The sequence below is a fragment of the Oncorhynchus kisutch genome, linkage group LG21 (assembly GCF_002021735.2).
Source record: "Oncorhynchus kisutch isolate 150728-3 linkage group LG21, Okis_V2, whole genome shotgun sequence".
NCBI lineage: Eukaryota > Metazoa > Chordata > Actinopteri > Salmoniformes > Salmonidae > Oncorhynchus > Oncorhynchus kisutch.
Genome location: NC_034194.2, coordinates 20,114,024 through 20,139,887, shown reverse-complemented (window position 1 = coordinate 20,139,887; position 25,864 = coordinate 20,114,024). Strand labels below are relative to the sequence as shown.

The window sequence follows — 25,864 nt, the reverse complement described above, 5'->3', positions numbered from 1 at the left end:
AATATTGTCTTTCTCTCTCTTTGAGTCAACTACTCACCACATGTTAGCTTATGCTTTCAGTACTAGATTCATTCTCTGCTCCTTTGATTGGGTGGACAACATGTCAGTTCATGTTGCAAGAGCTCTGGTAGGTTGGAGCACGTCCTCCGGAAGTTGTCATAATTACTGTGGAAGTCTATTGAGGGGGGTGAGAACCAAGAGCCACCTAGGTTTTCTATTGAAGTCAATGTACCAAGAGGAGGACGGAAGCTAGCTGTCCTCCGGCTACACCATGCTGCTACCCTGCAGGGTGCTGTTGAGGCTACTGTCAACCTTCATAGTGTTTAAATAAATTATTTGGTGACGGGAATATATTTACTTTCGTTTTCTAAAAAGGATAACTTAAATGTCTGACCATTTAAAAAAAATAAAAATTCACTCGGGAGGATAGTCCTCCCCTTCCCTCCTCCCCTGAGGAGCCGCCACTGTATACATATCGTTTACACTACAGTTTGGACTGCAGTTGAACACATACTAAACACTATCCTGACAATGACATATTTCATTGAGCACCACATCAACTGAAGCTAAATTATATCAACTGAAATTAAGGAATTTGATATGTATATGTTATGTATATTTTTTTGGGGGGGGTTGATGGGCATAAATACTCTAAAATATTTGCATTGACAATAAAATAGCTAGTATAAGCTATTTGAAAGCAACCTGTTTACACATGCACATGGAGGGCATCAGACACCTGTGAATCATTACATAAATTAGGTAAAAAAATTAGAAATGTTGACATATCAGTTATATTCTTGCAGGGCTCAACTCTCACAACAGGATTGCTCTTAATATAAGGCAATAGCATTGTAAGGTCAATGACTAAATTAAGCAGATTTTTTTTGTCTGCTGTGTATACAGCAATATACAATATATATACAGAACATAAAACAATCTGTTTTATCAGAAGCAGTTTGGATTTATCCTATTTTATAGAAGTCTGCTGGGTTAGTATAATGTAAATCCACGTGATATACTGACCCTTTTAGTTTCACTTTCTTATTATAAGAATTCAGTGAGTTCAGAGAATATTTCAAGAGTGAAAGTAAATGTTTCGACAGACACGGTGCAGAAGCAGGTTCGTTATTTCATTGAATCTCTTTTCATGAATGCAATGTTCAAATTGTTATTGCTTTGTCTATCTTGGTGGGCTCATTGACATTGACAGCATTTAGAAGTTCAGTATGCACCTTGATGTTCTGCGGTAATGCACACTGTATCGGACAAACTGTCATTTGAGCGTCTTGCTTGTGTTCTCACGCATCTGCTTTAGAATTACATTGAAGATCAGATGATCTTTGTGAGGCTCTGCAGCGTCAATTAAAATTGAAAATGAGCAACAAGGTAAAGAATAGGACAAAAAATATATATCATTAATAATAACCAGATAAATGTTAACTTTGAATAATGTTTCGAACCAGCACTTAAAGTAGACCTATGTATTTCTCTTTCCAAGGTAAACTGTCTGCTACCTGCAGATGCAGATGCACCCCAAGGTAAGATGAAGGACTATGCATGTGACATCATCACAATCTTACCTTATTAATGCAATGAGGAAATCCAGAAATATTTTTAAAATAAATGTCAGATTTGACTTTTCGTAGCAGGTTAGGAGAATTAACGTACAATGTTAGGAATATTGGGTTAATGTTAGGGTTAGCTAAAATGACAAAAGCTGGATCCCTTCTAGCCGTGCTGCAGGCCCGTGCATTGTTTCACACAATATGATTGCAAACGTGACGTTCATTGAAAGTCAGCTGCAGCAAAAAAAGAAAGATTGAAAAATTACATAAATTAACGCATTTCTTTAGTTAAAAGAAAGGTGCCGCTGATAATACTGCCACCATCGTCGAGGCAGAGGGCACGATGGAGACGAGCCCAGACACAGGGTAATTTAACTGTAAAAAAAATATATACGTAATTCAAAGCGTTCTTATATCGCTCAGATATAGAACAGACACTTCTAAACATACCTACTTTTAACTTAATTTTTGACTGATAAGTTTCTATGGGATAATAGCAGTAAGTTCAAATTCAATATTTCCTCAAATAATTGTTTATGTTTTGGTGACGGCTCAACTGCAGCCCCTCATGATTTTTTGCCCATCGCTGCTCAAAGTTGCCCATCGCTGCTCTAGGTGGTTACAATACGCATTTCTTTAGTTAAAAGACAGGTGCTGTTGATAAATCTGCCATTGTCATCGAGACAGAGGACATGTATGTGTAGCGCTTGTATCTGATGCTGTCTGGTCAAAAAATATTATGGCATGTCATACTCTTTTTGACCAGACAGCATCAGATACATGGGCTAAATATAGTAAGAATGAGGGGCGCTGTTTCACTCACTTGGATGCTTTCTTCTGTGATAGTTTCAGCCACTTGCGAATTGAAGGAATGATTTTGGATGACCGGGTAACCTGCATTTCTTTAGGTAAAAGTAAAGTAAATTATGACATTCTATATTTAGCTGATATGTGAGCGAATACAGCATATCTAATTAGGATAATGTTGTAGGTTACCAGGGCATATTATTTAATTATAAAACTGATTATTCCACATGGAGATGTGGGAAGCTAAAAGCCATCTAGCTTGCAGTGTTAATCACTTGCTAGCAAGGGAAGACAAGAAAAGAGACTCTTCTTTTTCTTTCACCACAAATTGTTAAGGGTTGCGTCAATCGAATCTGGTATCAGGATAAATATGACATTGAGTCACCGATTGTATACTATGTACTTTTTATTAGCTAAGCAATAAGTGGTAAATGCAATTTTCGTATATACGGGTTCGCTGTAACACCACGCAGGGTAGAACAGAGAACTAGCCAACACACTAATGGTATCTTCTTTAATACTCTGACAGAAGTAGTTCCTGCTTCCGAGCTGACCTTTCAGAGTAGAGACTGGGCGTTGATTGTTGGCGCACGAGCTGGTCCCAGCCCCCTAGGCGCTTCAGCGTTCAGTCGTTGTAGTTGTGTAGAATATCTATGCGCTCATACACTCGATACAGTTATCACACACCTGGCTCCTGTTATCTAACAAAAGACAGTTTGTTTCTTACACTACGTTCTGTATGTGTCCCCCGCAACTCATTGCACCGTCCCTGTTTTATGTTATTCTGTATTTTTCCATCACGAGAAAGGCCCATGGCCCTGAAACTGTTAACAATGTCTCAAGTCAGCTATGTTGCATAACACATACACACACACAAGCCAACAGCAAATAATATTCAATCACATATGATATGGTAACGGGCTATAGTGCATAACATAGAACCTCACAAAATGAGAAGAATACAAGAAAACCCAATAATCCACCCAAAAAGGCATTTTGTTTAGAAGTAATAACTAGTGATTACAGGCTATTGTAAAATGATAGAACCTGCAGTAGCCAACTAGCTAGCCATGTGATTTTCTTCTTTGTGACCAAAACATAACGTCCTATTTTTAGCTGATATGGAAATGAATACACTTGCAGCATATCAAACTGTGATGTTTTATGTTACACTGGCTAAATCTGATTAAGACGTGGGAAGCTAAAAAGGCTAACTAACTTGCTATGTTTTTAGCCAGGCTGCCAGCTAGTTACTAGCAAAGGAAGGTGACTCTTCCTTATTTTCATAAAATTAAAAGAAAAATACAAAATGTTGCTGTCGCCCCCATGTGAATGGGACCGGTGAGCATATCATGTTTTATTTATTTTACTAGGCAAGTCAGTTATAAACATGTTTTTTTATTTTCAATGACAGCCTCAGAACAGTGGGTTAACTGCCTTGTTCAGGGGGAGAACAACAGATTTTGACCTTGTCAGCTCAGGGATTTGAACTTGCAACCTTTCAGTTATTAGTCCAACACTCTAACCACTAGGCTACGCTGCTGCCCCATGTTAGTAAAAGGTGTCCACTACTCCAAGAATCCCACTCCACCCACATGCACGTGCACATAGATCAACAGAGTGGAGCTTGTAGTAGCCTTAACCCGAACCCTTTTCCTAACCTTAACCTCATTCTCCTACCTGCTACATTAATTATCCTAACCTGCCACGTTAGTTCTCCTAACCTGCAACGTTAATGATCTTAACCTGCCACATTCATGCTGCTAACCTGCTACTTTAGTTATCCTAACTGGCTATATAAACAAACCACCAGTGCTGTCAAACCATCAATATCACCACACCAGCCATCTTGTTATGTATAAAAGGCATACAAGACTGGGGTATGGCTCCCTTATACTTTGCTTGAAAAAAAGTAAACAAATACCTTACCATCTAGCACTACACTTACAAAACCTTTTTTTAAATAAAAAAAATACCACCCTACTCCACTATTTAAATCTATTTAGTCCTACCTCATGCCAACAACCTGAAAGGATGGGACATCACCACTTAACACACCCTGTAACTCTTCTGAAGTCAAGTCTCGCACACCCAAATACTTCTCTGCTGCTGCCACCACAACCTCAATTTCCTGCGACTTATGTTCCATCCCTGCAGTACAGTTGATAACCATTAATATAAATGCTAAAAATCCAATCTTAATGAAACATGTATTATTTGTTGGCTTATCCCTCTGTACTGGTACAGATCTACTACTCACACCACTCCTCTCAAGAACACTCATACTTCTTCTACTTTCTTCACTGCGTCAGCATATGACAACTTCTGCACTACTCTAACCCTGGAAACCTCAACCTGCCTCCTTCGCACAGGACATTTCTGATCCACAGCGCCATGGGCAGCCCTACAATTAACACTGTGGCGTACAGCAGGTCAGCCACCAGGGGGAGACTTGTCGAGGCATGGTGACAGACAGAGTCTACATCACGAGGCGATGGCTCCCTCTGCTGGACGTGACAGGTCTTGACAGGTTCTCCGTCCAGAACTAATTGTGGCCGAATGTGGATAGGTGAGTAATCAAGGGGCTGATTGCTCACCAGCTGGACGAGTCCCATAAAGCTGCCAGAAGGGCAGCATATGGGGCAACGGACTAGGGGAAAGAGAGGTTACTCCCGTATAGTCGTGTTCAGCCCCAGAGATAATGGAGGGAGCTCAGTTTTTGTTCCCCCCAGGATACAGCAAGACCCCGGAGCCCAGAAGACAGTATCCTGGAGGAGACCTTTTCTTTTCGATTGTTATTTAAATAAACACATTTGAAACCGAACTAATCCAAATCTGTCGGTGTCTGATCTGTGTAAATGTCTTGACCAAACCCCCTGGTCTGCCACAAGTGGTGGAGAATGTGGGCAAGTCAGATAACATGGTCAGGTAAAGGTTGACGTTTACGCATCATCAGCATGGACGAGTTGATAGCTCAGTTCGTCCTGGACCAACAAGCACAACAGGTGGTTCAGGAACGAATGCTGGAGGAACAGCGGCTACAAAATGTCCGCCCCGTTGAGAAAATCAGGAAGCTACAAGGAGGAGCACCTACGGGACGGATGGCCAAGGCTGAAGTGGGCAAGTGTGCTGGCCCCGTTCCTCTCTGGGAACGCCCAAAAGGGATATTGGGACCTTAGCGACGAACAGGTGGCTAACTACGACGGTCTCAAACGGGAGATACTCAGCCAGTACGGGTGCAGCCTGGCCCATCGGACCCAACTGTTCCACGACTGGAGGTTCGTGGCCGACGTCTCTTCCCGAGCCCATATGAGCGACCTACTGCGCATCACCAGAGCATGGCTCCTAAATGATGTATCCACCCTCTCCATCTTAGACAAAGTGGCCCTGGATCGCTTCTTACAAGCGCTACCCCATGACATGAAGAGGGCAGTGAGTCTATGCTCGCCCCAGACCTTGGAGGGCCTCCTGGGAGGAGTGGAGATGCATCAGAACACTGAGGGGGAGCCGGGCCGAGTCGGGGACCCGTCCGAGGGGATGGAAAGGACAGCCTCACCTCTGTATATCCCGAACCAACAGTCGGCAGGGTCAAAGGGCCGCAGACCCGTGGAGAGATGGCTGAAGGAGAGCCGATCCGCTTCCGACGACCCCAGGTAGATGGAGACCAAAGGAGGTGTTTTGAGTGTGGCACCTGGGGGCACCTTCCCTGGAATTGCTCGGCTCGAGAGGAGTCGATGCCATCAGCCAGCCAGCTCCTGAGGGGAGGTGGGCCACGCAGTGAACTGCATCACCTCCTGTTGGGCGCACCACAAATCACAAAATAACTTTTTGGTCAGTGTGTGTGTGTGCTTCTATTATTTAACTGTACTTGAATGCTTTTAAGGCCGCAGAAATGGTAAATAATCGGTTATCGGTATCGTTTTTTTGGGCAAGGAAAATATCAGATATTGGTAACGGTCAAATGTAATATCGGTGCATCCCTGAAAATGACTATTTTGGTTCACACTCTCATCGGCCTGTCTGTGTCACGTCCTGACCTTAGTGCCTTTGGTCTCTATTTTAGATTGGTCAGGGAGTGAGTTGGGGTGGGCATTCTGTTTTGTTCTTGTGTTTAATTCTACGTGTTTGGCCTGGTATGGTTCCTAATCAGAGGAAGTTGTCAATCGTTGTCTCTTGTTTGTGGGTGGTTATTTTCCGTTTCAGTGTTTTTCACCTTTCGGAACTGTTTCAGTTTTCTTTATTCACTTGTTCGTTTGCTTCCCGTGTTCAGTATAATAAATATGACGAACACTTACCACGCTGCATATTGGTCCGATATTTCCTACTCCTCCTCAGAAGAGGAAGACAACCGTTACAGTCTGCGTCGCACTGAACGACGAGCATCACTAACACCAGGAATCTTCCCCCTTCAGTTGGTCAACTTTTACATTTACTGCTACCCCAGTAATCACTCAAACGATTCAGTTGACCGTTTTATGTGTGGATTAATTGTCGGAGTAGAGGACCTTGTGCATTTCAGGTGAAATAACAACTCAATATTTATATCCCAGGACAAATTAGCTAGCAACAGCAAGCTAGCAACAGCAAGTACCGTGTTACGGAACTCAAACCAGCTGCGCACATTTGCCATCGTGTGCCATCGAGTATAAATGTATTTTGTCCCCCCACACCAAATGTGATCACGACACGCAGGTTTAAATATCAAAACAAACTCTGAACCATTAATTTGGGGACAGGTCGAAAAGCGTTAAACCTTTTTGGCAATTTAACTAGTTAGCTTGCACTTGCTAGCTAATTTGTCCTATTTAGCTAGCTTGCTGTTGCTAGCTAATTTGAACTGGGATATAAACATTAAGTTGTTATTTTACCTGAAATGCACAAGGTCCTCTACTCCAAATTCTGCGTTTCCTTGTCATTGTCCTTCAGTGCTCACTCACTGCTGTTTTTTTCTATTTTTTTTTAGATGCTGTTAACGATGCTGACGAACGTCCTCCAGGTCTCAAGAACTCTGTGATTGCAAAGCAACCTAAACAGGTTGGCATAAAGTCCATTTTCTTCTAGGCATTCTGTTGATATTTGATAACTAATAGAGTTACCTCATAACATATCGACATTAGAAATCACATTGAATGACACATAACAGTCTGCTTATGGCAATTATGTTGGACTTTTGAAATGAATATTTTCCCACCAATTATTAACACAGAGTATTTTCTAATATTTTATCAAACGGAAACTAAACTTTTGTTTCTGTTGCAGCAGGACTATCCAACAAGTAAGTACTGTTATAAATGTAACATTAATATAATATGTTGCACAATAAATAGGTGTCATAGGGCCTTTTGAAACAGTCATCTACTGTCAAGCAGGGTGTTCCCTTCAAGGTAATCAATATCCATGAAACCATGTTAAAAGTGGTTATCATGGAATAGGCTGAGGGTTCATCCACTGAAGTGAATACTTGTGTGTTGATCAGAGTGAGCAGGGCTTAAAGATCTGACAATCCTCTCTAGTTTACCTCAGACATTTCCTGTATCTCTATAGGGTCGACGATGGACAAATTCTTCACGGTTGTGACTGGGAATACTCTGGGGTCTCATGAGGAATTCATTCATCGTCTCGCTGCCAAAAAACACTTAACTGTAGTGACGTCACTAGAGGAGAGTGATGTCATCCTGGCTTTCTGTCCTCTTGTCTCTCGTGCTGGGACTGATATTGAAGCAGCACTGGAGCAGATTCCAGGTAATAAATATCCATGAAGAACATTGTCAAAACGTTAATGATTCATTAATCAGGTATGTTTACGTGATTATTGTTACTGTTATCCCCTCTCTCTTGACAGCTGGTAAACCTGTCATCCTGGTAGTGCTGCATCACACCTTCGATCCAGACTCCACTGTATCTAACAGTAGCAGACTAGTGACCAGAGGTGATGAAATACTCACAGTGGACTGTCTCTACCATGAGAACCAGGGACTACTGGAGTGTCCTCGCAATGAAGAAGCAATTGAAAAGATTCTAAAGAGTCTTGACAAAGGTCATGAGGTAAAGCATCAATCATAAGGGTTCATAATATAAAAATATAACATAAGGGTTCAATAATATAAAAGTAAAAATCAACACCTTCATTGTGGAGGATGGAAAATCTGTGTGGGTGGGGTTCAGACTTTTGGGACTCTTCCATAGGTTCCATTATGCAGACCAAGCTAAATGAAGAAGGAAAACAAATAGGAGTTGACGATGTAATGTCCTTTTTGTGTTTGTTTGTTTTTTACAGAACAAAGATCAGTGGGCCAGACTGGTATGCCAATACTTTGTAAATTACACATTTCTAAATAACATATTATACTGTATTGACCCATTTTCATATAACTAACTTTGAGAAATGTGTTCTGTATGTTAATGATTCCTACAAATGTTTGTACTGAAAGTAAAACTAAAATACAGATGTAAGCCTAGATAAGTAGTGCAGATATAAAACTCAACTTATTTGGCATCTTTCTAATACATGATTTTCTTATCTTTCTCCAGAGGAAGATTCTCTGGATCTGCAGTGTTATTGGTGTAGGCTGGGGCATATACACTTCTTATAGAAGGATTAAAGAAATATGCTTTCACTTTTTGCAATAAAAATCTAAGGTAATTACACAGCTGTAAGAGGAGTGCCAGTTGTATTTCACATCAGATATCAATTGTTCAATGTGATATGAAAAAGAAAAAAAAAATTCCATGAAAAAGAATAAAGGAAGATAGAGGACCAGCGAATTGCTTTGTCATCTTTCCCACCAACACAGACACAAATGATCAAATAAAATAAAATTGTATCAAATAAAATAAAATGTTATTTGTCCAATGTCCCGAACACAACCGGTGTAGACCTTACAGTGAAATGCTTACTTACAAGCCCTTAACCAACAATGCAGTTTAAGAAAGAAAAAGGTGTTAAGTTAAAAAATAGATTCAGTTGAAGTGGGAAGTTTACATGCACTTAGGTTGGAGCCATTAAAACTCATTTTTCAACCACTCCACAAATTTCTTGTTAACAAACGATAGTTTTGGCAAGTCAGTTAGGACATCTATTTTGTCAGTGACAACAGTTTATTATTTCTATGTTTATTTATTTCACTTAAAATTCACTGTATCACAATTCCAGTGGGTGAGAAGTTTACATACACTAAGCTGACTGTGCCTTTAAACAACAAAAAAAATCCAGAAAACGATTTCATGGCTTTAGAAGCTTCTGATACGCTAACTGACATCATTTGAGTCTAATGGAGGTGTACCTGTGGATGTTTCCTCCTTCCTCTGACATGCCTAGTATAGAGTTCCTGGATGGCAGGAATCTTGGCCCCAGTTGTATGTACTGGCCCGTACGCACTACCCTCTGTAGTGCCTTGCGGCCACCATAATTCTTAAATTAAATTAAGAAGTTTGGAACCACCAAGGCTCTTCCCGAGAGCTGGCCGAAGGGCCAAACTGAGCAATCGGTGGAGAAGGGCCTTGGTCAGGGAGGTGACCAAGAACCTGACGGTCACTCTGACAGAGGTCTAAAGTTCCTCTGTGGAGATGGAAGAAACTTCCAGAATGACATCCATATCTGCAGCACTCCACCAACCAGGTGTAACAGTGGTAAGGTGTTGGGACTGTTGTTGGGACACTGCTGTTGGGGCAGCTTTATGTAGGCTTGAACAGTTTGTGGGCACTGTTTTTTACCTTTATAGTCCAATGAATGTATTGTTTAGTGTTGTGCAGTGTAGTGGCTTTGCTGGCATGCATCTAAAACATATGTTTTGAGTTTGCCCCACAAAGATGCTAAACATGCTAAAATAGCCACTGTTGAGTTGTCTAGTGCTATTCAACTGGTAATTTTCCATGGCTGTCTTGTGTTCCTTTTCTCAGGGCGCACAAAGGAGTTATTTGGTGCTGGCTCCTTATCTCTTCGGGCACCAGAGGCCTAGCTCAAGGTTGAAATCTTCTTGCAGCTAAATAGGCTTTTAGGAACTCATCAGTCCCCTCTCTTAGACTTAAGGAAGTGGAGCCAAGTATCCATTATCTCTCATGTAAGCTTGCCACCCATTTAGGAGAGACAAGCAGCTCTTTGTGTAAGAAGTATATAATGACTGTGTACGACTCAAACTTTGAGTTTCCTCTCCGATTTATCCCGAGTGTGATCTCCCTTGCAATTGCTTGAACAAACTCTTATTAACTGGATAATGAGCTCTGCCTGGTCCTTGAAACGAGATTTCCTCAACAATGTTTACTATGTTACGTCTATGAGACCAGGCTGATTCATTTGCTCTACTAAGTTGAGTGTGGCAGTGCTGGCACATTTCCATCCTTCCCTGCTCCTTCAGTAATCAAGGTACAGGCCTAGTCCTACAAGCGAGCCACCTTGCTTTGTTTTGTGGTTGTGTCCAATGTGTGGCTCTCACTAACTCTGTTATATCAAACAAAATAAACATGTTATTGGTCACATGCACACATTTAGCAGATGCTATTGTGGGTGTAGCGAAATGCTTGTGTTCCTAGCTTCAACAGTGCAGTAGTATCTAACAATACAGACACATCTAAAAGTAAAGGAAAATATAAGAAATATATGAATATTAGATTGAGCAATGTTGGAGTGGCATTGACTAAAATACAGTAGAATAGAATACAGTGTTTACAGGAGATGAGTAAAACAGTATGTAAACATTATTAAAGTGACTAGTGTTCCATTATTAAAGTGGTCAGTGATTCCAAGTCTATGTATATGGGGCAGGGTTGCGTAACCTGCTCCATCACTAGCCAATGCCGGTTAGTGATGGCTATTTAATAGTCGGATGGGCTTGAGATAGAAGCTGTTTTTCAGTCTCTCGGTCCCAGCTTTCATGCACCTGTACTGACCTCGCCTTCTGGATGATAATGTTTCCCAACTCCAGTTCTCAAGTATCCCCAACAGCACACATTTTTGGTGAAGCACCAGACAAACTCATTTGATTCAACTCATTGAGGGCTTGATGATCAGTTGACCAGTTGAGTCAGGTGTGCTTGTCCGGGGCAACAAGAATTTGTGCTGTTGGGGGTACTGGAGGACTGGAGTTGGGCTGTTGTGAGTACTGGAGGACTGGAGTTGGGCTGTTGTGAGTACTGGAGGACTGGAGTTGGGAGTCACTGCTCTAACATAAGAGGTTAGTCAAATAAATCAGTGATGTGACTGACGGGCAGTAGAAATTCTTAACCTGGTCCGAAATATTTCCCCTGAGGGGCAAGAAGTTATGGCAACAAAGAGGAGGAGAGATACCTTCCACTGTTCTGTTCTAGCCACAACATGCTGTTCCACACACACACACTCTCACACACATTCCTTGCTGCTGCAGACCTTAGCCTGACTCCCAGTCTGTTTGTGCCATCCTGCCAACTCCTTGTCACTCACGGTGATGCCAACGGTTTGGCTTGACAATGACAGCAATGGAGTTGGCTACAGACACCTAGCCAACTCACACTGCATTACAAACACACACATTAACTGCACTACGCCCCCCCACCTGCCCTCTTGGCCCTCCTCACGGTGGACTACCACCTGGCTATCTTTATCACTGTGATGCTGGCCAGGAAACTCGTGTGGACCAGAGTGTCAGAGGTACTACACCTTCTATGTATCTCTCTCTCTCTCTTTATCTGTCGCTATGGGTCAGGAGACTCGTTATTACAGGACAAAAAGGACAAAAAAAGCTATTACATTATTGGCAGTTATTACATTATGGACTACTCAATAATGGAGCTAAGATTGTCCACTCCTTGTTAAGTATGTCAGTCATCAGTATTTTACATCTTATTTAAATGCCAGTAGATTACCTAATGACATATACACTTCATAATATTGAGTTGCACCCCCTCCCCCCACACCTTTCGCCCTCAGAACAGCCTCAATTCATCGGCATATGGCCTCTACAAGGTGTCTAAAATGTTCCACAGGGATGCTGGCCCATGTTGACTCCAATGCTTCCCACAGTTGTGTCGAGTTGGCTGGTGCACCATTCTTGATACACCCAGGAAACTGTTGAGTGTGAAAAATCCAGAAGCGTTGCAGTTCTTGACACAAACCGGTGCGCCTGGCACCTACTACCATACCCTGTTCAAAGGTACTTTATTAAAAAATATATATTTATATTTTATTTATTTAACTTGACTTTATTTAAAACTTATTCAGGATCGGTGGCTCTCCATGTGATGGTTGAGCTAATGTAGGCTAATGTGATTAGCATGAGGTTGTAAGTAACAAGAACATTTCCCAGGACATAGACATATCTGAAATTCTTGTTAATCTAACTGCACTGTCAAATTTATAGTAGTAATTACAGTGAAAGAATACCATGCTATTGTTTGAGGAGAGTGCACAATTTTGAGCTTGAAAAGTTATTAAACAAATTAGGCACATTTGGGCAGTCTTGATACAAAATCTTGAACAGAAATGCAATGGTTCATTGGATCAGTCTTAAACATTGCACATACACTGCTGCCATCTAATGGCCAGAATCTAGCACCTTTACCAGATCTAATGTGTTATATTCTCCAACATTCCTTTCACATTTCCACAAACTTCAAAGTGTTTCCTTTAAAAATGGTACCAAGAATATGCATATCTTTGCTTCAGGTCCTGAGCTACAGACAGTTAGATTTGGATATGTCTTTCTAGGCGAATATTGAAAAAAAAGTGTCCGATCCTTAAGAGTTAAATTCAGTTAAAACAAATCCTTATATACAATGAATGCCTACCCTGGTCAAACACTCCCCTAACCCGGACGAGGCTAGGCCAATTGTGAGCCACCCTATGACACTCCTGATCACTGATGCACTATGCAGAAATCTTTCTGCCATTTCCTGGTTGCTAAAATGTACCATATATACCAAATATATTTTCCATAACCAAAAATATTGTACTTTCAGCTGTTTGAAGCTGGTTTACAAAACCAAAAGTATAAGACGCATAAACGAAACATAAGCACGGGACGCCCAAAAAGTGACATACACTACATGGCCATAAGTATCTGGACAACCCTTCAAATTAATGGATTTGGCTATTTCAGCCACACCCGTTGTTGACAGATGTATAACATCGAGCACACAGCCATGCACATGGCCTTACTGAGGAGCTTAGTGACTTTCAACGTGGCACTGTCACAGGATGCCACCTTAGCAACAAGTCAGTTTGTGAAATTTCTGCACATCTAGAGCTGCACCAGTCAACTGTACGTGCTGTTATTGTGAAGTAGATACGTCTAGGAGCAACAACGGCTCAGCTGCGAAGTGGTAAGCCACACAAGCTCACAGAACGGTACCGCCGAGTGCTGAAAGGTGTCGCGCATAAAAATGGTCTCTCCTTGGTTGCAACATTCCCTACAGAGTTCCAAACGGCCTCTGGAAGCAACATCAGCACAAGAACTGTTCGCTGGGAGCGTCATGAAATGGGTTTCCATGGCCGAGCAGTCGCACACAAGCCTAAGATCACCATGGGCTATGCCAAGCGTTGGCTGGAGTGGTGTAAAGCTCACCGCCATTGGACTCTGGAGCAGTGGAAACGCGCTCTCTGGAGTGATGTGTCACGCTTCACCATCTGGTAGTCCTACAGACGAATCTGGGTTTGGCGGATGCCAGGAGAACGCTACCTGCCTGAATGCATAGTGCCAACTGTAAAGTTTGGTGGAGGATAAATAAATGGTCTGGGGCTGTTTTTCATGGTTCGGGCTAGGCCACTTAGTCAGTGATGTAAAGTACTTAAGTAAAAATACTTGAAAGGACTACTTAAGTAGTTTTCTGTACTTTCCTTTATTTATATTTGACAGCATTTACTTTACTACATTCCTAAAGAAAATGATGTACTTTCTACTTTATACATTTCCCCTGACAGCCAAAAGTACTCGTTACATTTTGAATGCTTAGCATGACAGGAAAATGGTCTAATTCACACACATCAAGAGAACATTCCTGGTCATCCATACTGCCTCTGATCTGGCAAACTCAAACACATGCTTCGTTTGTAAATTATGTCTGAGTGTTGGAGCGAATCCCTTGGCTACCTGTACATAAAACAAATAAGAACATGGTGCCGTTTGGTTTGCTTAATATAAGGAATTTGAATTGATTTAAACTTTTACTTTAGACACTTAAGTATATTTTAGCAATTACATTTACTTTTGATACTTAAGTATATTTAAAAACAAATACTTTTAGACTGACTCGTAGGATTTTACTGGGTGACTTTCACTTTTACTTGAGTCATTTTCTATTAATGTCTCTTTACTTTTACTCAAGTATGACATTTGGGTAATTTTTTCACTACTGCACTAAGTTCCAGTGAAGCGAAACGCTACAACAAACAATGACATTCTAGACGATTCTGCAATTCCAACTTTGTAGCAACAATTTGGGGAAGGCCATTTCCTGTTTCAGCGTGACAATGCCCCCGTGCACGAAGCAAAGTCTATACAGAAATGGTTTGTCAAGGTCTGTGTGGGAGAACTTGACTGGCCCAAAGGTGTTCAACCCCATCGAACACCTTTGGGATGAATTGGAACACCGACTGCGAGCCAGGACTAATCGCCCAACATCAGTGCCCGACCTCACTAATACTATTGTGGCTAAACTGAAGCAAGTTCCCGCAGCAATGTTCCAACATCTAGTGGAAGCCTTCCTAGAAGTGTGGAGGCTGTTATTGCAGCGTAGGGGGGACCAACTCCATATTAATGTCCATGATTTGGAATGAGATGTTTGACAAGCAGGTGTCCACATACCTTTGGTAATGTAGTGTATTTCAGCTCTAAATCTTTTGTCTTGCCCATTCACCCTCTGAATGGCACACACACAATCCATGTATCAAAGATTAAAAATCCTTCTTTAACCTGTTTCCTCCCATTCATCTACACTGATTGAAGTAGTTTAACAAGTGATGTCAATAAGGGATCATAGCTGTCACCTGGATTCACCTAGTGAGTCTATGTCATGGAAAGAGCAGGTGTTTTTAAAGTTTAGTTCCATATGAAAAAAGTTTGCCAAAGGAGAGCTAAACTATCACTTCAACCCAGGCTCCAACAAGGAACTTCACTGCAGTAAAAAAACACTGGCCAGACTCCAGCCTGGCATTGCCTAGACTTCGAACCAGTCCTGCAGGTCTCTAAGTTCTCTGTGTACCATGATCCCTGCTGCTCTCTAAGTAATGATCTCACACACAGTGACTCTGTTCCTTGGCCAGTCAGTGTATAATGGCTAATCCCATACACACACTGACAGTTTGGCACACGCTCAAAGAAACACCAATCCCAGGTAGCCATTTCCAATAATACGAAATCACTGACAAAGTGGAGTAATACTGGCAACATAAATATTGAAATGGACTGAATTTATGTCTCTTTCATCTGAGAGTGGAGGACTGCCGTACCTGAGTTGGTAAACACAAACTGTGGTAGGGCAAGAGCACAGAGGCATCCTATGAGATATGACATGTGTTTGAATTATTTTGTACAAAATGAATCCCATCATTCTCCTTTTTTTGATGTAATCACTGATCTGACATGAGTTTACTGGTGGGTTTACTGGTGTAAGCCATGAAATGTACACCTTGCTTTGACCCTATCCAATTATGTTATACAGTACATACAGTACCAGTCAAAAGTTTAGACACACCTACTCGCTTTTCTTTATTTTTTACAATAAAAAAAAATAATCCAAACCCAATGTATCGCTGCTTGGATTCAAGTGACACTGACAGAAGATCGACTAGGGGTATTTAATTGCCACTGGTTAAGACCTGCTGACACATTGGCTAAAATGTCAACTGACTATTGTAGTTTTACTGCAACATTTATGGACTTCTGTAGTTTTACTGCAACATTTATGGACTACTGTAGTTTTACTGCAACATTTATGGACTACTGTAGTTTTACTGCAACATTTATGGACTACTGTAGTTTTACTGCAACATTTATGGACTACTGTAGTTTTACTGCAACATTTATGGACTACTGTAGTTTTACTGCAACATTTATGGACTACTGTAGTTTTACTGCAACATTTATGGACTACTGTAGTTTTACCTCCCTAATGTTTCTCTTTTTCCAAATGTTGCAATTGACTGGTTGGTATCTCTGCTTCGTTTCAAACGTCCTGCTACAAACGGTTGAGATATGAAGGAGGGTATTGCACTGATGTGTATTTGTATTTTATTGACAGGCCAGGGGTGATCCATAGATCAGGGCGGGGTGATAAATAATTGCCTACTCGACATCCTGCTCTGCAACATCACTGAAAACCACCCCCATCTAAGCAAAAAGAAAAATAAGCAACAGTGTAAATATAATGAAATATGTAGGCTTACATTTAACTTATTCTACTGTGGGCTACTGCTTATTATTGTAGTTGCACGAAAGTGAACATTTTAGATTGCTCCATATTTCCAAATGGTTTATGTTATACAGTATATTAAGTAAATAACAAATGTTCCTATTACATAAAACAGAGGCATATATTTGAGGTTGATATATACCGTGCTCGACACTCACAACACAAAGAAGCGATTCTGGAGAGGATGTTGCCCAGAGGTCCAACGTGAGAGAACACTTGTGTTTCTGGGAAAGAGACCAGATGACATTAACATCATAGTTTTGTGTACAATGTGATCGGATGTAATACATGATACAGTATAAGTATTACTCTGAAATTCTTCACTGTAACAACAGGGAATACTGGGACGTCTCATGAGGACTTTACAGGGTGTCTCACTACAGGAAGAGGTTTCACTGAAGTGACGAAGGAAGAGAATGATGTTATCCTGGCTTTCTGTTCCATCGTCTGTCGTGCTGGGACTGATATTGAAGTAGCACTGCAGCAGATTCCAGGATATCAATATGAATGCTTGCCCTAGATTTAAGGAGCTGATACTTACTACTTTCAAACCACATGTACTGCAACCTCCACTCCTTTCAAACCACATGTACTGCACTCCTTACCACAAAAATTCTGTACCAAAGTAGATTGTAATCTGTTTTCCCGAATTATTTATTGTTCTTGTCTGTCCCTATCTCTCTCGAAATTCTGGTAGTGCTGCATCACACCTTCGATCCAGACTACACTGTACCTGACAGTAGAAGACTAGTGACCAGAGAGGATGTAATACTCACAGTTTAGACTAATACGTGGTACTCAAATTTTCCCTATACCCATCATGAGGTTGTTACAACCTAGCCTGAATGGAAGTGTACAACGTAACTGCACACAGATCAAGAGAAATGTTGAGGTGACAGACAGTGACACATAGACAGCGACACATTCAACACCACCTTGCACACTCTTGCATGCATCTAGCAGTTGTAAACTAGAGTTTCTATTGGACAAATGCAGGTATGTGTCACAGTTGTTGAAGGATGAGGACCACGGTGCAGTGTGGTGAGCGTACATTTAACTTTATTTACGAATGACACCGACAAAAAACAATAAACCATACAAGACAAACCGTGAAGCTAAAGGCAATAGTGCCAACAAACAAAAGACAACTTCCCACAAACACAGGTGGGAAAAAGGGTACCAAAGTCTGGTTCCCAATCAGAGACAACGATAGACAGCTGTCCCTGATTGAGAACCGTACCCGGCCAAAACATAGAAATAGAAAATCATAGAAACACAAAACATAGAATGCCCACCCCAACTCACGCCCTGACCAAACCAAAATAGAGACATAAAAAGGATCTCTAAGGTCAGGGCATGACAGTATGTTCATCCCTGTTTCGTTCCATTTGCTTCCGTTTAAGAAGTGTTTTTCAACAGAGTCGGCGGAGTGAATAGACCCCTAATCATGTGTAAACAGTTCACTCACCTTTTCTCTTAATTTGTGGAATTCAATGCACAACACATCAGCAGTATGTGACCAGGCAAAAAATATATAATTCAACCCAAACCATATTATAAGCGCTACACACAGTCTACATGTCACACCCTGATCAATTTTACCTGTCTTTGTGATTGAATCCAATCACAAAGACTAATTTGCTAGCTAAGTGAAACTGAAAGTGAAGAAAGACATCTCTCTCTCACTACAGTGCTAGCTAGCTGTAGCGTATGCTTTCAGTACTAGATTCATTCTTTGCTCCTTTGATTGAGTGGCCAACATGTCAGTTCATGCTGCAAGAGCTCTGATAGGTTGGAGCACGTCCTCCGGAAGTTGTCTTAATCACTGTGGAAGTCTATTGAAGGGGGTGAGAACCAAGAGCCTCCTAGGTTTTGTATTGAAGTCAATGTGCCAACAGGAGGACGGAAGCCATCTGTCCTCCGGCTACACCATGATGCTACCCTGCAGAGGCTACTGTAGACCTTCATTGCAAAACAATGTGTTTTATTCAATTATCTTGAGACGTGAATATATTTAGTTTCGTTTTCTAAAAAGGATAACTTAAATGTCTGACCATTTAAAAAAAATGAAATTCACTAGGGAGTATAGTCCTCCCCTTCCTTCTCTGAGGAGCCTCCATTGCATACATATACAGTTTGGACTGCAGTTGAACACATACTAAACACTATCCTGACAATGACATGTTTCATCGAGCACCACATCAACTGAAGCTAAATTATATCAACTGAAATTAAGGAATTTGATATGTATATGTTATGTATATTTTGTGACATTGAGATATTGGGGGGGGGGGGGTTGATGGGCACAAAAACTATTTGCATTGACAATCAAATAGCTAGTATAAGCTATGAAACCAATCTGTTTACACATGCACATGGAGGGCATCAGACACCTGTGAATCATTACATAAATTAGGTTAAAAAAATAGAAATGTTGACATATTAGTTATATTCTTGCAGGGCTCAACCCTCAACAGGATTGCTCTTAATGTAAGGCAATAGCATTGTAAGGTCAATGACTAAATTAAGCAGATTTTTTTTGTCACCATGGGAGTTGCTGTGTATACAGCAATATACAATATATATACAGAACATAAAACAATCTGTTTTATCAGAAGCAGTTAGGATTTATCCTATTTTATAGAAGTCTGCTGGGTTAGTATAATGTAAATCCACGTGATATACTGACCCTTTTAGTTTCACTTTCTTATTATAAGAATTCAGTGAGTTCAGAGAATATTTCAAGAGTGAAAGTAGATGCTTCGACAGACACGGTACAGAAGCAGGTTCGTTATTTCATTGAATCTCTTTTCATGAATGCAATGTTCAAATTGTTATTGCTTTGTCTATCTTGGTGGGCTCATTGACATTGACAGCATTTAGAAGTTCAGTATGCACCTTGATGTTCTGCGGTAATGCACACTGTATCGGACAAACTGTAATTTGAGCGTCTTGCTTGTGTTCTCACGCATCTGCTTTAGAATTACATTGAAGATCAGATGATCTTTGTGAGGCTCTGCAGCGTCAATTAAAATTGGAAATGAGCAACAAGGTAAAGAATAGGACAAAAAAATCTATCATTAATAATAACCAGATAAATGTTAACTTTGAATAATGTTTCGAACCAGCACTTAAAGTAGACCTATGTATTTCTCTTTCCAAGGTAAACTGTCTGCCACCTGCAGATGCAGATGCACCCCAAGGTAAGCTGAAGGACTATGCATGTGACACCTTCACAATCTTACCTTATTAATGCAATGAGGAAATCCAGAAACACTTGGAGGACAGTGGAAGTTGATAAAAGTGTTTATTTTCTGTTTCAGCACATAGCCTCCCACAGGAATTTACAAATGGATTTGATATCCTATTTAAAAATGGGTGGCCAATGGGGTGATACTGATGGTTTACTGGCATGGGTGGTTTGTTTACATAGCAGGTTATAATGACTAAAGTAGCAGGTTAGGAGAATTAACGTGGCAGCGGTGGCGGACGTGGGTATATGAGCTTAAAAACCAATGAGGAGATGGGAGAGGCCAAACTTGCAGCGGGTTGAGCGTCACAAATATAACCTACTTCTTAGCTTGGTCACGCAGACGCTCGCGTGCAGTGTGGGTGCAAGGACTGAATAACATGTCTGTGTACATTTATTTTGCAACGCTCACGCACGCGATGTGAGCAGTGGGATCAGCATGTTAGGCAGAAGAGGCATTTGCTTCAGGCTTCACATCATAGGGGGGCATATTTTTAAAATAAATGTAAAATTTTACTTTTCGTAGCAGGTTAGGAGAATTAACGTAGAATGTTAGGAATATTGGGTTAATGTTAGGGTTAGCTAAAATGACAAAAAATGACAAAAGCTGGATCCCTTCTACCGTACTGCAGGCCCGTGCATTGTTTCACACAATATGATTGCAAACGTTCATTGAAAGTCAGCTGCAGCAAAAAAGGAAAGATTACATTTTTACAGAAAAATTGTCCTGTCGATGTGGATAGGGGGGTGCTCCCTCTGCTGTCTCCTGAAGTCCACATTCATTTCCTTTGTTTTATTGACGTTGAGTGTGATGTTATTTTCCTGACACCACACTCAGAGGGCCCTCACCTCCTCCCTGTAGGCCGTCTCGTCGTTGTTGGTAATCAAGCCTACCACTGTAGTGTCGTCCGCAAACTTGATGATTGAGTTGGAGGCGTGCATGGCCACGCAGTCGTGGGTGAACAGGGAGTACAGGAGAGGGCTACATTTAAAAATCTATGTTATTCAATTATTGCACCCACAACACTGCTCTCACGCGCCAATGAGCGCCTGCATCGCCAAGGGCTAAAATAGAAGTCAGTTCTATTTCTGACACAGATCACGCTGCAAGTTCTGCCTCTCCCATCTCCTCATTGGTTTATAGAAGCAGGTACCCACTTGCCATCTCCTCATACCCACATGGGTGACTAACATATATTACCGTCGGTGGCGGTAATGCACCTAATTTATGAAAGTTGCCAATCGCAATATTAAGTCAAGAGGCCTCCTGGGTGGCGCAGTGGTTAAGGGCGCTGTACTGCAGCACCAGCTGTGCCACCAGAGACTCTGGGTTCACGCCCAGGCTCTGTCGTAACCGGCCGCGACCGGGAGGTCCGTGGGGCGACGCACAATTGGCCTAGCGTCGTCCGGGTTAGGGAGGGTTTGGCCGGTAGGGAAATCCTTGTCTCATTGCACACCAGTCACTACCTTGGTGGGCTGGGCACAGTGCGCGCTAACCAAGGTTGCCAGGTGCACAGTGTTTCCTCCGACACATTGGTGCGGCTGGCTTCCGGGTTGGATGGCGCTGTGTTAAAGAAGCAGTGCGGCTTGGTTGGGTTGTGACGCATGACTTTCAACCTTCGTCTCTCCCGAGCCCGTACGGGAGTTGTAGCGATGAGACAAGATAGTAGCTACTAAAAAAAACAATTGGATACCACGAAATTGGGGGGTAAAAAAAGAGAAGAAAAAGCATAGAAGGAGGAGAGATGACTAGAAACGATTCAGTTGACCGTTTTATGTGTGGATTAATTGTCGGAGTAGAGGACCTTGTGCATTTCAGGTGAAATAACAACTCAATGTTTATATCCCAGGACAAATGAGCTAGCAACAGCAAGTACCGTGTTACGGAACCCAAACCGGCAGCGCACATTCTCCATCGTGCGCCATCGAGCATTATTTATTTTGTCCCCCCACACCAAATGTGATCACGACACGCAGGTTAAAATATCAAAACAAACTCTGAAACAATTACATTAATTTGGGGACAGGTCGAAAAGCGTGAAAACTTTTTGGCAATTTAACTAGCTAGCTTGCACTTGCTAGCTAATTTGTCCTATTTAGCTAACTTGCTGTTGCGAGCTAATTTGTAGTCAGACTAGTCAGCCCTCCCCAGGAGCTGCAACACTTGAAGGTACAGTGACCATGTAGAGGATACATTTTCAATCTTTATTTAGGCAGTGTCATTAAAGCTACAACCAGTAAGATTTCTTTTCAATGGACACTTCAATGAATAATACATTCCAGATGATGTATTGTAACTTGTTCTCTTGCAAACCAAGTGGTCCACAGACTCCGGATTACTAACTATTGTTTTTAGATGCGACTAACGAGGCTACTGATGAGGCTAGTAACGACGACACTGAATTTAACAACCTTACAAGAGCAGATGGAAACCATCCCACAGCCCCCAAGAATGTTGAACATGAAAGCAAAACTGAAGAGGTAGGTTACAGGCTACAGCTAATGATTAAGATTTTCTAAGAGGTGCTGTAGATATTTGCTATTGGAGTTATTAACAGATTTTCCATAGGTAATAAAGTCTGACAATGTGCCTTCACATTGGACATTGACATAGGAAAACATGTAGAATGTTCTGGACCAATCAAGTCTCAACCTCTCCTTTCTAGAAAAATAGCACTACTGCTCCAGAGATGACCAACCAGCCATGCCCATCTGCAGCACAAACACCTGCAGGTATCTAAAGGGTTTTATAGGGACACTTTATTCAGACTATGCATTGTCATCCAATCCCTGTTAAATTCTGCGTTTCCTTGTCATTGTCCTTCAGTGCTCACTCACTGCTGTATTTTTCTTTTCTTTTTTAGATGCTGTTAACGATGCTGATGAACGTCCTCCAGGTCTCAAGAACTATGTGATTGCAAAGCAACTTAAACAGGTTGGCATGAAGGCTACAGCTATGTCCATTTTCTTCTAGGCATTCTGTTGATATTTGATAACTAATAGTTACCTCATAACATATCACATTAGAAATCACATTGAATGACACATAACAGTCTGCTTATGGCAATTATGTTGTACTTTTGAAATGAATATTTCAACCCCAACAATTAACACAGGGTCTTTTCTATTATTTTTTAAAGGGAAACTAAACTTTTGTTTCTGTTGCAGCAGGACTATCCAACAAGTAAGTACTGTTATAAATGTAACATTAATATAATATGTTGCACAATAAATAGGTGTCATAGGGCCTTTTGAAACAGTCATCTACTGTCAAGCAGGATGTTCCCTTCAAGGTAATCAATATCCATGAAACCATGTTAAAAGTGGTTATCATGGAATAGGCTGAGGGTTCATCCACTGAAGTGAATACTGTGTTGATCAGAGTGAGCAGGGCTTAAAGATCTGATCATCCTCTCTAGTTTACCTCAGACATTTCCTGTATCTCTATAGGGTCGACGATGGACAAATTCTTCACTGTTGTGATTGGGAATACTCTGGGGTCTCATGAGAAATTAATTCATCGTCTCGCTGCCAAAAAACACTTAACTGTAGTGACATCACTAGAGGAGTGTGATGTCATCCTGGCTTTCTGTCCTCTTGTCTCTCGTGCTGGGACTGATATTGAAGCAGCACTGGAGCAGATTCCAGGTAATAAATATCCATGAAGAACATTGTCAAAACGTTAATGATTCATTAATCAGGTATGTTTACGTGATTATTGTTGCTGTTATCCCCTCTCTCTTGACAGCTGGTAAACCTGTCATCCTGGTAGTGCTGCATCACACCTTCGATCCAGACTCCACTGTATCTAACAGTAGCAGACTAGTGACCAGAGGTGATGTAATACTCACAGTGGACTGTCTCTTCCATGAGAACCAGGGACTACTGGAGTGTCCTCGCAATGAATCAGTGTTAAAAGACATTTTGAAGAAGCTTGACATACTTCCTGAGGTATTTTATGATTTAAAATCACTATTGTAAGTGTTTTAATTCAATACTGTGTCACTATGTATATAATGTACCAGAGAAACTAATACAGTATATATATTTTTTCAGACTAAAAAGAAAGCAGGAGCCAATAGGGCTCAGGAGTGGCAAACTGTACAGCCAATGGTAGTTTATTCTATATTCTACATTCACTCTACACTTGTATGTTTATTAGTAATATGAAGATGATATTGTTACTCTAAACAGATATCTATTTCTTTCCAAATGAAGTTGAGATGCAGTATGTTATTCTCTTCTCAGGAGACAGGCCTTTGGGACATTTTCCTCAACAACTACTGTTGCTGTTTTCTACACTCAAGATTATGTCCTACAGAGGGCCAGAACACTCCCCTTATCCAAGATGAGAGGACAGGGGCCCATCATACAATTGAAAAGGTATAAGATAAAGAAGTGTATGAACAGTATTGCATAAATACTGACATTGCATAAATGCTGATTGATTCTGATACTTTCCATGTTTCACTGAGCACCACATAAATTGTGTGATCCTTTTGTAATGCATCCAATGACTATGACTGTAATCAATTGCAGGAAGTACATTTTCTGATGATTTTTTTTTTACATTTTAGGGGGAATAGACACATGAATCTCAATCATCACTATAACATGTCGTGGTATATGCTCTTTCCAAGCCGTGTTCCTGTATATTTACTTTATGTGTAGGCCGCGGATACAGCATCAAACAAAAACAAGAAATGTGTGCTTAAAATACAATTTATACATTGATAATGACTGAGATGGTTATACCTGTGATAAAACAATATATGCAATAGTATAAACTGGGTAGTTTGGCTCCTGGATGAAGATTAGCTGAAAACTGTTGTATATGAGACATTTGTGCCACGTTCACGTGCTGGTCGGAACTCAGAAATGTCAGTTTGCTAACTGGTTGAATACAACCAGTTAGCAAGTCGAAAATGTCCAAGTTTCTTAGTTCTGACTAGCACATGAACACTGCCTATAAACCTGGTAGTCTAGGTCCTGGATGCTGATTTGTTGAAAGCTGCGGTATATCAGACAATATACCATGGGTATGACGTAGAATTACTTGTTTACTGTTCTAATTATGTCGGTAACCATTTTATAATGGCAATATTGCACCTTGAGGGTTTGTGGTATATGGCCAATATACCACGGCTAAATCAAATCAAATCAAATCAAATATGGCCAATATACCACGGCTAAGGGCTGTATCCAGGCACTCCACTTTGCTCTGTGCATAAAAACAGCCCTCATGCTTTGTTCGTGACCAAGTTGGGATTGACCACATATGACTGGGAAAAATCCACCTGAACGGCCCTCCAACTGGTCATTACTAGTGGGAAACTCGTCCATCATCCTGATCTCCCACTTCTCCCACATGCTGACCTCTGGCATCACCTATTAAGGAAATTACCTCTGTGACAGCATTTTCAACAGTTAAATGCAAAAAACAAAACAATTCATAAAAGCTTAATAGTTACATGTTTTTAAACTATAATTTGTTTACAAGCATGATAGCTGTACTTTTAGTTGATGGTTTACGCAGCTCGTTGGCCATTAGCCAATCAGCGTTTCTAAACTAGTTCAAAGCGCGTGAATGGTAAATTCCCACCTCCATCTTGGTTATGAAGGCAGCATCAGCTGTGGTATACTGGCCACATACCACACCCTCTTGGGCTTTATTGCTTAAATATTATACTGTACATGCCTTAAACATTACTATGCCTAATATATGAGCCGCTTATTATTTTTTTCTTTAACCAATCAATATTAACAATGCTATTTGACCTTTATTTTGTCAGAAAATGGTGTATTGTTGTGACAATAATGACCTTTTGTGCAAGAAACTAATAAAAATGAATAGATAAAG

General features: G+C 41.0%; 1 protein-coding gene across 6 annotated transcripts; it reads left to right on the top strand.

The window, feature by feature from the left end:
• The first annotated feature begins 1,034 nt into the window (after positions 1 to 1,034).
• LOC109866401 (uncharacterized) lies at positions 1,035 to 25,864 on the top strand. Of its 6 annotated transcripts, none has more exons than XM_031800534.1 (12): positions 1,035 to 1,123; positions 1,319 to 1,389; positions 19,918 to 19,957; positions 22,361 to 22,485; positions 22,671 to 22,737; positions 22,869 to 22,939; positions 23,173 to 23,188; positions 23,455 to 23,652; positions 23,753 to 23,955; positions 24,061 to 24,117; positions 24,253 to 24,387; positions 24,582 to 25,864. In XM_031800534.1, exons 2-12 carry the CDS (start codon positions 1,378 to 1,380, stop codon positions 24,588 to 24,590), a joined length of 933 nt encoding a protein of 310 aa, XP_031656394.1. In that variant the 5' UTR covers positions 1,035 to 1,123; positions 1,319 to 1,377; the 3' UTR covers positions 24,591 to 25,864. The 6 variants fall into 6 exon arrangements, with proteins under 6 accessions (XP_031656394.1, XP_020310797.1, XP_020310796.1 ...); XM_020455071.2 differs by lacking the exons at positions 1,035 to 1,123; positions 1,319 to 1,389 and adding exons at positions 19,439 to 19,540; positions 19,736 to 19,806 and having other exon boundaries at positions 23,176 to 23,188; XM_020455070.2 differs by lacking the exons at positions 1,035 to 1,123; positions 1,319 to 1,389 and adding exons at positions 19,439 to 19,540; positions 19,736 to 19,806.

Coding starts and splice junctions, on each gene's coding strand:
- LOC109866401 (XM_031800534.1), top strand. Junction 19,958..22,360: donor AGATGCAGATGCACCCCAAG/GTAAGCTGAAGG, acceptor TATTGTTTTTAG/ATGCGACTAACGAGGCTACT. Junction 23,956..24,060: donor AGCTTGACATACTTCCTGAG/GTATTTTATGAT, acceptor ATATTTTTTCAG/ACTAAAAAGAAAGCAGGAGC.